Source organism: Eurypyga helias, unplaced genomic scaffold (genome assembly GCF_000690775.1).
Source record: "Eurypyga helias isolate BGI_N326 unplaced genomic scaffold, ASM69077v1 scaffold7732, whole genome shotgun sequence".
NCBI classification, from domain to species: domain Eukaryota; kingdom Metazoa; phylum Chordata; class Aves; order Eurypygiformes; family Eurypygidae; genus Eurypyga; species Eurypyga helias.
This window is the reverse complement of record NW_010237788.1, coordinates 15,998-27,425: the sequence shown is the minus strand read 5'-3', so window position 1 is coordinate 27,425 and position 11,428 is coordinate 15,998. Positions and strand designations below refer to the sequence as shown.

Sequence of the window (11,428 nt, the reverse complement as noted above, 5' to 3'; positions counted from 1 at the left end):
AGATGTACATTAATAATACACTAAAGTACTGTCAGTGCAATGCCCCAAGGAACTGCACCTACATGCTGTCCCAGTGCACGCCTGCCACATGCTTCCCTCCGGCACCGCCAACCCCCTCAGCAATCAGCTTCTTCCCTTGCTTTCCACTTTATCTCCGCATTTTCTGTATCAAAAAGATACGCCGTAGTCAGTTTAGGAACCCCAGTGTGATCACAAGTAGGATGGTTGGGTTTCCTCATCCCTGAACAAAGACAGCTGATCTCCTGTTAATGAACGTAACACCCGGGGCCGTGACTGAACACCCAGCAGTGGAACTCGTTAGCTGGCAGTCTGTCTGGCGTATTGACGAGGCAGGAGGGGATACTGGTTTCATTTAACTTCAGCCCTACGGGAGGGCTGGAAGCTAGTTTTGCTGGAAGCTTGATCTCCTCACCTCCTGTCACTCTATGGACCTCAGCATCTCATACCTGAACTAAAGTGGGCAATAATTTCCAATTTCCAACGATTTCCAATATTCTGGTTCCTGTTACTGTAGTTCTGGATGAAGCAATACTCCTGCTTAATTTCAGCTGCACTCACAGCTGGAGTACAGCTTGTAACAGTTTTCTAATCCTAAATGAATGCATATTCAGTGAAGCAAACTACAACATTCGCTTTCCAATTACAGCATGAATATTGTGCCGTGCTTCCTACAAAATCAATTAACATGGTAGTTACAGATGGCTCCTTTATACACTTTATACACATTTATACACTGTTCTCGACTGCCCTGAGGCCCGCGCCTTGCTTACTCTGCACAAATACGTACTTGATTGCAAATATAAATATTTTAAGTCTCTTCTCACATATACTCAACTCTCATCTAGTTCCATACACTGCAGAGGGGGTAAGAATCTGCTTGTTTGTTCAAAAGGACTATAGAGGGTATGCCTGCGGTGCCCTGTTATAAATGATTCAACAGTTTATTTGTGCTGTATCTTTAATTTAAGATAATAACAAAGGAAGCCAAACGACCTGGGGAGTTTTTCTCAAGCACAGACGAACAGATGAAAACCCCTTTACATTACACGGAGTCTGGGGGCAATAAGCTGTGTGCTCTTTGTGCTGACACCAGTTACATGACGTGTCAACAGAGGTGGGGTTTATAGCCACTGTGCTTCCTCCCTGGACACGGTATAAAGGTTTACAGAGCACACACCGCTCTGCACTTCAGCTGCTCTCGACCTGTGTAGACTTAGCCGTTTCATTTTAGACGACGAAGAACAGAAATGGCGTTCTCTAACCAAAGCTTCCAGAAGGGTCCAAGCTCCCACGTCTATCCTACCTCACCCAGTGTCAGTGGTGTCACCTCCTGGAAAACAGGCATCCAAAAGATTCAGGCACCTAGCGTCTACGGGGGAGCTGGGGGCTATGGCACCCGCATTTCTACCAGCACCGGCTACGGACAAGGCTTCAGGGGGAACTTCCGCCTTAATGTCACTGGTAACGATGTGCTGCTCACTGGCAATGAAAAAGCAACTATGCAAAACCTAAATGACCGTTTGGCTTTGTATCTGGAGAAGGTGCGTTCTCTAGAAAAGGCAAACTCCCTGATTGAAAAGCAGATCATGGAGTGGCATGAGAAGAACACTATCAGAGTAAGGCATGACTACAGCTCATACTTTGAAACACTTAAAGATCTCCAAAACAAGGTAAGTTATCATAAAGACATCTATAAACACAGGAATTGCAATTAGGGGGAGATAGATAATAATCTATTGTGGAAAATGTACTTTTCCAAATTGCAATTGTCTCAGCTGAGAAAAATTAATGCTTTATTTTGATCAGATGCAAATCAGTGACAGATTTTACATCATTTGTAATACTAGATATATGTCTGCAGATGCAAGGAATCTCATACATGAAAAATCTTTGGATCAAAATAAATGAATTCTATTTGTCTTAGGTAATTTTAAGTAGTGAAAATACTGATGGCAATTTCCATATTTATAGTTTAGCATCTGTGGATTTCAAAGCGTTTTTTTAAAACAAACTGCCAAATGCTCAGAAAAAAATAATAGATCACTACTTGAAATAGTAAATTACCATTGTAACTAAACAATTAAATATTCCCACAGCAATCAGCTGACGGATTTGTCAAATTATGTTTCAAGTGAACTACCTTAAATCTTTCCCCTCTGACTTTCCACCAGTTCTATCTCCCAACTTTCAAAAGCAGATCCCTTCCAGGGAGCAGTTCATCCCAACTACTTTATATACCTATTTTATGGCAGGATAACTTGCCTTTTGGAAACCCCAAATTCCTTCTATGCACTTCAAAAGGAATGCAACTTAAACCTAGATGACTAACAGACAGCTAAATTTAAGTGAGATGAAGCCCACATGCAGTATTCATTTCCAGAAATGGATCAAATGTGCATTTATGAGCAAAGATTCATCGCTTTTTAATCATTCCTTTTTAGATTGCTGCTGTACAGTTGGAAAATGCAAGGCTTGTCCTCCAGATTGACAATGCCAAACTGGCTGCTGATGACTTTAGACTGAAGTGAGTTCCATGATCATTTCATAAATTCTCTTTCATGCTCCTCTTATTCATTCAAAGAATGAATTCATATTCAAAGCTTCTAGTTATCGGTATCTATTTACTATTAGCTGAGAAGTAAACATTTTCTAACATAAAGTTTAATTAAAAGAAAAGTTCTACAACTAAGGCTGTAGTAGTTACCGATTCCAAGATTTACATCCAACAGTTACATTTTCGTGAGGACAAAACATGTCTTGTATTTTACAGGTATGAGAACGAGCACCTGTTCTGGCAAGGTGTCAAGAGTGACATTAACGGACTGCTCCAAGTTCGTGATGACTTGACTCTGAATAAATCTGACTTGGAGTCACAGGCTGAAATGATGACTGAAGAACTAGCTTTGCTTACGAAGAACCACGAGGAGGTGAGGGCAGGCTTTTTTCAGTGGCTTACATAAACTTAGACAGAGTAGGAATAATGAAGACTTCATGGTTAATCTGAAAGAATATTATGCTTATGGTGGAATTCAGCTCCAGACTAGCACATCAAAACTTAGGTACCTACTCGTACCATTACCTACGTGCATGTGCCTAGGGCTCTACTATAAACAACTGAGAGAGAGTCAGTAAAACAGACATAACGTAGAGAGTGACTCAGCTTCCTGTAGAGCAAAGACCAATTGGCTGGTCAGCTAGGTCACTCTGGTCTCTACTGATTTCAACAGGAACCCTAGCTCATGCTGAGATACCTACAAGTTAACTAAGTGTACTCGGTATCTCCCAGGAGTCTAAACTCAAACTGAACCTCACACTTAGAATAGTTCCAAAGACCTCCAAAGGTAAGGATCTTACACAGCCATTGCTTATTTCCACTTCTCAAGTAAAGACACAAGCTGAAATCCTAAATTCAAAATGACTATTAAAAAAATTTCAATTATGGCATACGCCCAAGCTTTTCTTGCAGTGTCCTTCTACTAACTTCAGAAGAGTACATGCCTCATCACACCGCGGGCAGGCAGTATGTTCTTTAAGCACGGTGTTACAAAGATCCAATCTGGAAGCACAGCCAACCTAGCCACTGACTTACACATTGTGCTGTGCAGGACCAAAGGATTTGCTCCTGTTCTGGAAGCAGTGTGTGGCACCAACTGACATCCACGCTATCCAGCATCAATTTTCGCTCCAGAAACTAAGGAGCGAAGGTTTTCTTTAAGAATAATCAGTGGTTTAGGAGTTGCTATCCCACAAAACTACACAAATGGGAACAGTGACTTCTACCCTCATTCCATAGATCTGGTCCTGAGGAAATCATCTTTTGATAATCTGTTTATCTATGAGATAGCATTTATTGATACAAAGTAAGTAAAACATTAGAACATTAGATATCAGGAAAAATTTCTTCCCAGAGAGGGTGGAGAGCACTGGGACAGGTTGCCCAGAGAAGCTGTGGATGCCCCATCCCTGGGAGTGTCCAAGGCCAGGCTGGATGAGGCTTGGAGCAACCTGGTCTAGTGGAAGGTGTCCCTGCCCATGGCAGGGGGGTTGGAACTGGATGATCTTTAGGGTCCCTTCCCACCCAAACCATTCTATGACTCTATGAACATGAGGTGCACTCAACAAGGAGATTAAGTTATCATGCCCTGAGGTGCTATTTAAGAATTACTTCTATGTCCGTAATTTTGAATTTGCTTCCAATATTCAGGATTGAATTTCCGGTATTCCCTGTAGCTGATGCTAATACACCTCTCATTGCTGTAGGAGGTCAACAGACTGCACAAGCAGACGAGCGGCTCCATTAACGTAGAGGTGGATGCTGCTCCACGTACTGATCTCTCAACTATTATGGAAAACATGAGAAAGCAATATGAAGAAATGGCAGAAAAGAACCGGCAAGAAGCCAAAGAACGATTTGAAAAGCAGGTAAGGCCAATTACTTAAACAGCAGGAGGAACCTCAGCCGTGTCTAGCTGCAGCTGACAATCCCTCCATGTTGCATTGCAGACAGAACAACTGACCTACGTCGTAGCCACCAATGTCGAACAGCTGCAAGCCCAAAGGAAAGAGATCACCGACCAGAGACACATCTGCCAGCACCTGGAGCTGGAATTGCAGACCCAGCTTAACATGGTAAATAATAAAGCGTGCTTGAAACAATGACTGTGGTTAGTGACAGTTACAAGGGTAAATATAGAAACTGAGAGGCTTTTCAATCAAAATGTTATTCTAAACCAAAAATGCACCCTCCTGAATAACATGTCTCGGTTCTTTTCATCGGCTGTAGAAAAAGACTTTAGAAGGCACGCTGGCTGACACTGAAGCACGTTACCAGTATCAGCTAGCCCAAATACAGGCAGCAGTTGCCCATGTAGAGGCTCAGCTGAGGCAAGTCCGAGCTGACATGGAGGGTCAGAACAACGAGTACAGTATATTGCTGGATATCAAGACGCGCTTGGAGATGGAGATCGCCACGTACCGCCGCCTGCTGGAAGGAGAGGACATCGGGTGAGGAAATACACGCACGTTGCTTGTCGGTTGAGTTTTGTATGACAGCAAACACCACTGCAAATGCTATGTTCACAGAAGGTGGAAGTGTAAAATCGGCCGCTTCCCAACTAGTTTGGGGTGGGGGGCAGTCTGCTGCCCAGCTCTCAGCTGCAGGTTCAGCGCAGGCTGCAGTTCGTGCTCAGTTTCAGAAGCTGCTGCGGAAGGGCTGCTGTGTTTGTCTCTCCCAGCCTCTGCACAGGCACATACTGTTACTCTTTGTGAGCAGAGTAGCTGGATAGATGTTCAGACCCCATAAGCATCAGTAATTCAATTTTGGATTGATTTGTCCATAAGTGTAATAACTGTAGCTTCTGCAGGCCTGGGCTAATCTAGGTTAGACATTTTTTAACCTGGTTTAGACAGCGCAGCACCCAGTCGCACTAGAGCAGCCACTCAACAAGGGCCTATGGACCTTCTCTTGCACTCCATGGCAAGCTCTGCAGCCTGCACTGTATTATGCTCTGCTCTACCTTGTCACTAGTAGCCAAGCTACTTAGAAATTTGAAGAGGCGCAAGCGAGCTGACACTGAACATTCAGGTAGTCCAGTATCCCATATTCTGCAGTGAAAAGAGTAGGCATCGGTGAAAGGGGGCAAGCAGAGAGTGGTATCTGCTCCCCGAGGGTCTGTCTGCTCAGCTCTTCTGGCTCAGGCACTAGATTGGGTGTATCTGCATGAGCTGAAGTCACAGCATTGCAGAAATGAGTCTGCAGATTAATTTCACCCATATCTTATGCCCAGCAAGTATTATTTTAACAGAGGAAACTCATTCAAACACCTGGTTAAATGTCTTGGTGAAAGGACGTTACTGCCTTGATTAAACGTGCAAGGATGCTTCGTCAGTATGTTAGGGGGCATACATTTATACTGTCTATTTTACAATTTGAACAGATGTTTGCAAGTGGAGGTATCCTCAGCAGAGCTTGAAAAAGGTATGGCACACTAACTTCCTTATTTTCTGATGGCTGCCTGTTGAAACGTTGTGGCACTAAGTTGCCTGGTATAACACCATAGTTTCAGAGCAAATAATCAACCAGTGGAATCTTACATCAAGAAAGCAAATAACTGTATGAATAGGTAACCTACAGGGATTATACAAAGCCTGGGTTTAGGTATGTAATCCAGGGGCTCAGAGAAAAACCACAGGCTCTTCAGAGAGCCACCGGAACGGCACAGAGCTCTTGAATTTCCCTCTGGAGAATTTCAGCAGCATCTGCTTGTCTCCCCTGATGACACAGGGAGACTCAGCTCCTCAAGAAATTATCTGGTTTAATAGCAAAAATACCCATTTGGGCGTAAGACTATTCCTAGGTTTTAGGTCTACAAATCTGTGCTAAACTGAAGCAAAACTATGAGGAGGGGCAGAGAGTCATTCAGCACCGTGTTACAGAAGTCTGGGTAACGTACAGGACATGCAGAGGAAGAGAAGCCATGTCCTGCATACCCCAGAAGTTCACCTCACAGTAACTGTGCACTGAACAGATGCCCGCAGCTATTTTCTCAGCACTGCAGTAATGTTATTCTGTCCATACACACTGCGTTTCATTAATTCTCTATTCATTTCCATTACTAGAATTAAGTAAAGTTAGGAAGATCAAGACCATTGTTGAAGACGTGGTTGATGGCAAGGTTATCTCCTCGGAGATCAAAGAGATTGAAGAGAAGCTGTAAATGGCACCAGCAGAGAGGAGACGGCCTCTGAGCTTCCTGGAGCTGATGCCAAAACCAGAAGATTAACCTTCCCAAAGAATCCAATCTAATTCCCCATCAAACCCAGAAGGGTTGAAAAATGCCAAAACTATCACATCTCAATCTTTTTCTTTTTTCTTCTTTGTTTTGTGTGAGAATGTTAATAAAAATCAGTACGTTACGAAGCACAGATTTTGGGTTTACTTACATAGTGACTAAATACCTTGATGAAAAAAACCCAACAACAAATCAGCCTGTTGTACAACTGTTTCCAAGACACTGAAGTATTAGTTTTTACTTACATCAGAGTCTTACAATGGCATTAAAAAGCACTAAGTGGGTGAAGGTCACGAGACGAAGACAAGGGACAGAACAATTTCTGCACAGCAATGGACTTTTCCGAAAGCACCACGGGAACAACTTCTACATTTTTTCAGACACTTCAACATCCGGTGCCTGAAGTTGTCTCACACTTTCAACATATTCATAAAGGAAAACGTTTAGATGAGAGCTGCTATTTCTGAAACCATGATGGACACCTCATCAAAACTTCACCAAAAGGAATTTCCCACATACAGGCGATGTACACGCTACCAAACACATTAGTCTCGTTGCAACCCAAAGCGTAGCAAGCTGGTTTTTCTGCCATGCACTAGCACGTTTAGGGTAGATTTCTTTTTTAAAATGCACTAAAATGCTGATTCAGTGCACCTTTTCTGAACCTGAACTACCATTCAAATGGAATGCAGCTTCACTCCAGTAAAAACTGATTTTCAAATAAATAAGTAGCATCAGTTCACATTTCATAATAAATTAAAATGAATAAATGAATTGAAGAAGCCTATTCAGTAATTTTCTGTCTCTCTGAGTGTTTATGTCACCAGGGACTGTAGCAAGCAAAGATATTTTATCAATAAGCACATATTTTGCCTTTCAGTTCAGATCAACCCTTCCCCTACCGATAACCGCATGTACCCTTTCCCATACAGTGCGAGTCTCCTGCGCCACACCCAGACCTTCAGTCTGAGGGCTCTATGTTTTCCTCTTGATAACATAAACACAAAAAGCTCTTCCTTTTGAAATCTCACCTGTCTAGTGTGTTATTTACTGTACATCAACAGCTGCCAAATAAAATAATCCTTTGCTTGCATGGTCATGAGTCACGGGCTATCAATTCATTTCTACATAAATGCTTTACTTAAACCTTTGATCTGCTGCTCATAATACGTTTCTGCCCCAAAAAGCACCCATGCTCCTGCATGTAGATAAATTAAAAATGAATCCATTTCAGTTGGCAAATCCTAAAATGTAATTAAGCCAGGACAATTTTGTTCGCCAAAATAACTTCAAAAGAGAAGTATATTGGTTTGGAAGGGTTCCCATGCCTAAACCTGCAACCAGAAGAGCTGTATTTGATCTTTAGATTTATATTATGAAAAGCACAAAATACAGAAATCATTTTCCTTATTTTGATATAGTGGCAAACTATTTAGAAGAAAGAATGGTTAGATTGCAGCTCAGAAGTACAAACTGTTGGTATAGGCTCTGCATACACATGGAGATAGTTCAGTGATGAAAGGTTCAGGGCAGAATACACAATTACAAAGTAAATTTGGTATAATCAAGTATATTTATGTTTTCATATTAATGATCAACCTGCAGATCACGGAATGTCCATCTGTCTCTTCTTTGATCACTTTTCTCACTTCTTATCAAACATACAGGGAGTGGAGGTTCATGCCAGGAAAGTCTTATGAGAAGAAACACCTTGTTGACACGTACACTGGGAAGCGTGCTGCAATGGGATCATTCCACTGACTTAAGCATCCTTCTATAATAACATCCTCGAACCAAGAACGCAATATGTTATGACAAAAAAAATTATTTAGGAAGGATTTAAATGCTAAAAGAAATGTTTGTGCTCCGTTGCACATGACAAAACATGATTGTGATGTCTTAGCTCCACTCCACCCTTTTCCCCTCATACAGCGAGCAGCTGGAGGGCACCACATTTCCACTCCCATTAGCAATTTAGATGGGCACATAGCATTTACTTGGGTCAGGACATAAACTGACTTCCCCTCCAAACAAGAGAGAGAAAGAATTAAAGATCATCCCAGGAGGTGGGGACTGCTGCTGAGACACCCACTGCCTTCCCTACATAAAGGTGAAGCTCTTCTCTCGCCTGCCCTGCTCTGGGTTATTCTCTCCACACAACAGACCTGGGCACCTTGGCGCCATGGCCTTTTCTGTGCGCACCAGCGGCGGATCCCGGCAATTCTCTTCTCTCAGCGGCCTTGGCGGGGGATCTCTGAGAATGGCTGGTTCTAGCGGCGGCGGAGGCTTTGGTGGCTCAGGGCTTGGATTTGGTGGTGGAGCTGGCGGAGGTTTTGGTGCTGCTTCTATGCTTGGTTCCGGCTCTGGCTTCAGTGGGGGCTTTGGGAGCAGCGTAAGTGGAGGCTTTGGGGGTAGCTATGGAAGCGGCTTAGCCAGCGGTTTTGGAGGAGGTTTAGGAAGTGGGTTTGGCTCAGGCACTGGTTTTGGAGGTGGCTTTGGTAGTGGCTCAGGATCTGGGTTTGGAGGTGGCTTTGGTAATGGCTCAGGATCCGGGTTTGGAGGTGGTTTTGGCACAGCCGGAGCTGGGGATGGAGGCCTTCTTTCTGGCTCAAAAAAAGAAACTATGCAGAACCTCAATGACCGTCTGGCTGCTTATCTGGACAAAGTACGATCTCTGGAGGATGCCAACACCGAGCTGGAGCGCAAGATCCGCGAGTGGTATGAGAAAAACGGCCCTGGCACTGCTATCCCTGGATCTGGGAATGACTACAGTAAATACTACCCTGTAATTGAAGATCTTCGAAACAAGGTAGCAAAGCAATGTACTTAATGTATCTTCACACTTGAAATTCACCTCACCATATTTTGGATAAAAATAACAAATTCCTACAGCAACCTACAGTCCCGGCTGCAATAACCCCTGTTGCGTAGCACTGGTGTCATCTGTTGACTTTTTCTTGTGGATGAAGGGCAGTTCTGTAGCTGTATCACACGATGCTGTGTGACTTGGTCTAATCTGAATAAAGCAGAAGGCAGTGATGGAATCCAGTTTTACAGACTCTTGTAGGAGTTTAAATTGTAGTAAGTTTTGTATTTCTTAGATCGCAAACGCAGCTCCTGAAACAGGCAGACTGCCTGGCAAGCTCCTCAGAGATGATGAACCATTGAGTCACAGAACGCAAACCAGTGAAGTGAAGCACGCTGACTTGCAGAAGCTGAGATCTGTCCTACATATGTTCATAGAAAATTATAGAAGAGTCCTACAAATTACATCTAATATTACACTCATATTTAGGATTAAAGTCATGTAAGTGCTATACTGAGCTGCAAAGCCGTTCTCTGAACACTGTTTGTTTGTTTGTATTCCAGATCATTAATGCAACCATCGACAATGCGAGAATCATTCTGCAGGTCGATAATGCCAGACTGGCTGCTGATGATTTCAGGCTGAAGTAAGTATATTTTAATATTACTAAAATCTTACTAATATTTAAAGGAAAAAATTATTTTGTATTTTAAAATCTTGTTCCTTGCAGAACACTTTAAGATAATTATTAAACAGTATTATAATAACGACGTGTTTTAAGATTTCATATTAAAAGCTACATAAGTAGACAGTCATCGTTTCCACTTGACCTTGTTAACCATGCAAAAAACAAATCATATTTAATTACTTTATTTACAGATATGAGAATGAAGTGGCCCTTCGCCAGAGCGTGGAAGCTGACATCAACGGTCTGCGCAGAGTTCTTGATGAGCTGACCTTGACAAGAGCAGATTTGGAGATGCAGATTGAAAGCCTGAATGAAGAACTGGCTTATCTCAAGAAGAATCATGAAGAGGTACTTTTTTTTTTCTTTGTGAAGTCATAACAAGGCAGAAGGAATTGTGAAATATCAAATTATTCCCTTATTTATGCCAGTGGGAGTTCCTTGTTTTGTTTGTTGTTCTTTTTTGAGTTTACTAAGTGAAAGAGTGAAAGAAATGTACACACACAAGCTACAGGTCCCTGTTGAAGTGAAATTTACATCACATATATTTCTTTACCTATATTTTTGGGAGAACTATTTTGCCTTTTATTAACAGAAGCTTTTCTTTTATTTTAAACATCTGCAGGAGCTTCAGGGCATCCAAAGCAGTGCCTTTGGCCAAGTCAGCGTTGAAATGGATGCTGCTCCGGGAACTGACCTGACCAAGCTTTTGAATGACATGAGGGCACAGTATGAAGTCATTGCTGAGCAAAACCGTAAAGAGGCTGAAGCATGGTTCAATGAAAAAGTAACAACCAGAGATAGCAAATTCAGTGAAATGCATGTAAAAATGAGCTCAATATTTGAAACAGTAAAGCTACACTCTCTTCTGCCTTTTCATTTCAGAGTGGGGAGCTGAAAAGGGAAATTTCCACCAACATGAGGGCACAGTATGAAGTCATTGCTGAGCAAAACCGTAAAGAGGCTGAAGCATGGTTCAATGAAAAAGTAACAACCAGAGATAGCAAATTCAGTGAAATGCATGTAAAAATGAGCTCAATATTTGAAACAGTAAAGCTACACTCTCTTCTGCCTTTTCATTTCAGAGTGGGGAGCTGAAAAGGGAAATTTCCACCAACACTGAGC

At 42.4% G+C, this 11,428-nt stretch overlaps 2 protein-coding genes across 4 annotated transcripts in view; both read left to right on the top strand.

Annotated features, from left to right (window-relative positions):
* The first annotated feature begins 1,268 nt into the window (after positions 1-1,268).
* Positions 1,269-6,737, top strand: KRT20 (keratin 20). The gene is made up of 8 exons (XM_010147585.1): positions 1,269-1,691; positions 2,463-2,545; positions 2,792-2,948; positions 4,282-4,443; positions 4,525-4,650; positions 4,805-5,025; positions 5,958-5,998; positions 6,640-6,737. Exons 1-8 carry the CDS (start codon positions 1,269-1,271, stop codon positions 6,735-6,737), a joined length of 1,311 nt encoding a protein of 436 aa, XP_010145887.1.
* A 2,257-nt stretch (positions 6,738-8,994) lies between these two features.
* Positions 8,995-11,428, top strand: part of LOC104506590 (keratin, type I cytoskeletal 12-like) — a 3,773-nt gene continuing 1,339 nt past the window's right edge. For 2 of the 3 annotated variants that reach the window (XM_010147583.1, XM_010147582.1), the window contains exons 1-5: positions 8,995-9,621; positions 10,182-10,264; positions 10,498-10,654; positions 10,929-11,090; positions 11,389-11,428. The exon at positions 11,389-11,428 is cut by the window's right edge and continues 77 nt beyond it. In XM_010147583.1, coding sequence (XP_010145885.1) covers positions 8,995-9,621; positions 10,182-10,264; positions 10,498-10,654; positions 10,929-11,090; positions 11,389-11,428 — 1,069 coding nt within the window. The remainder of the gene's footprint in view (positions 9,622-10,181; positions 10,265-10,497; positions 10,655-10,928; positions 11,091-11,388) is intronic. The other variant, XM_010147584.1, reaches the window with a different exon arrangement.

Coding starts and splice junctions, on each gene's coding strand:
- KRT20 (XM_010147585.1), top strand. CDS start 1,269: ATGGCGTTCTCTAACCAAAGCTTCCAGAAGGGTCCAAGCTCCCACGTC. Junction 1,692..2,462: donor TTAAAGATCTCCAAAACAAG/GTAAGTTATCAT, acceptor ATTCCTTTTTAG/ATTGCTGCTGTACAGTTGGA. Junction 4,444..4,524: donor AAGAACGATTTGAAAAGCAG/GTAAGGCCAATT, acceptor GTTGCATTGCAG/ACAGAACAACTGACCTACGT.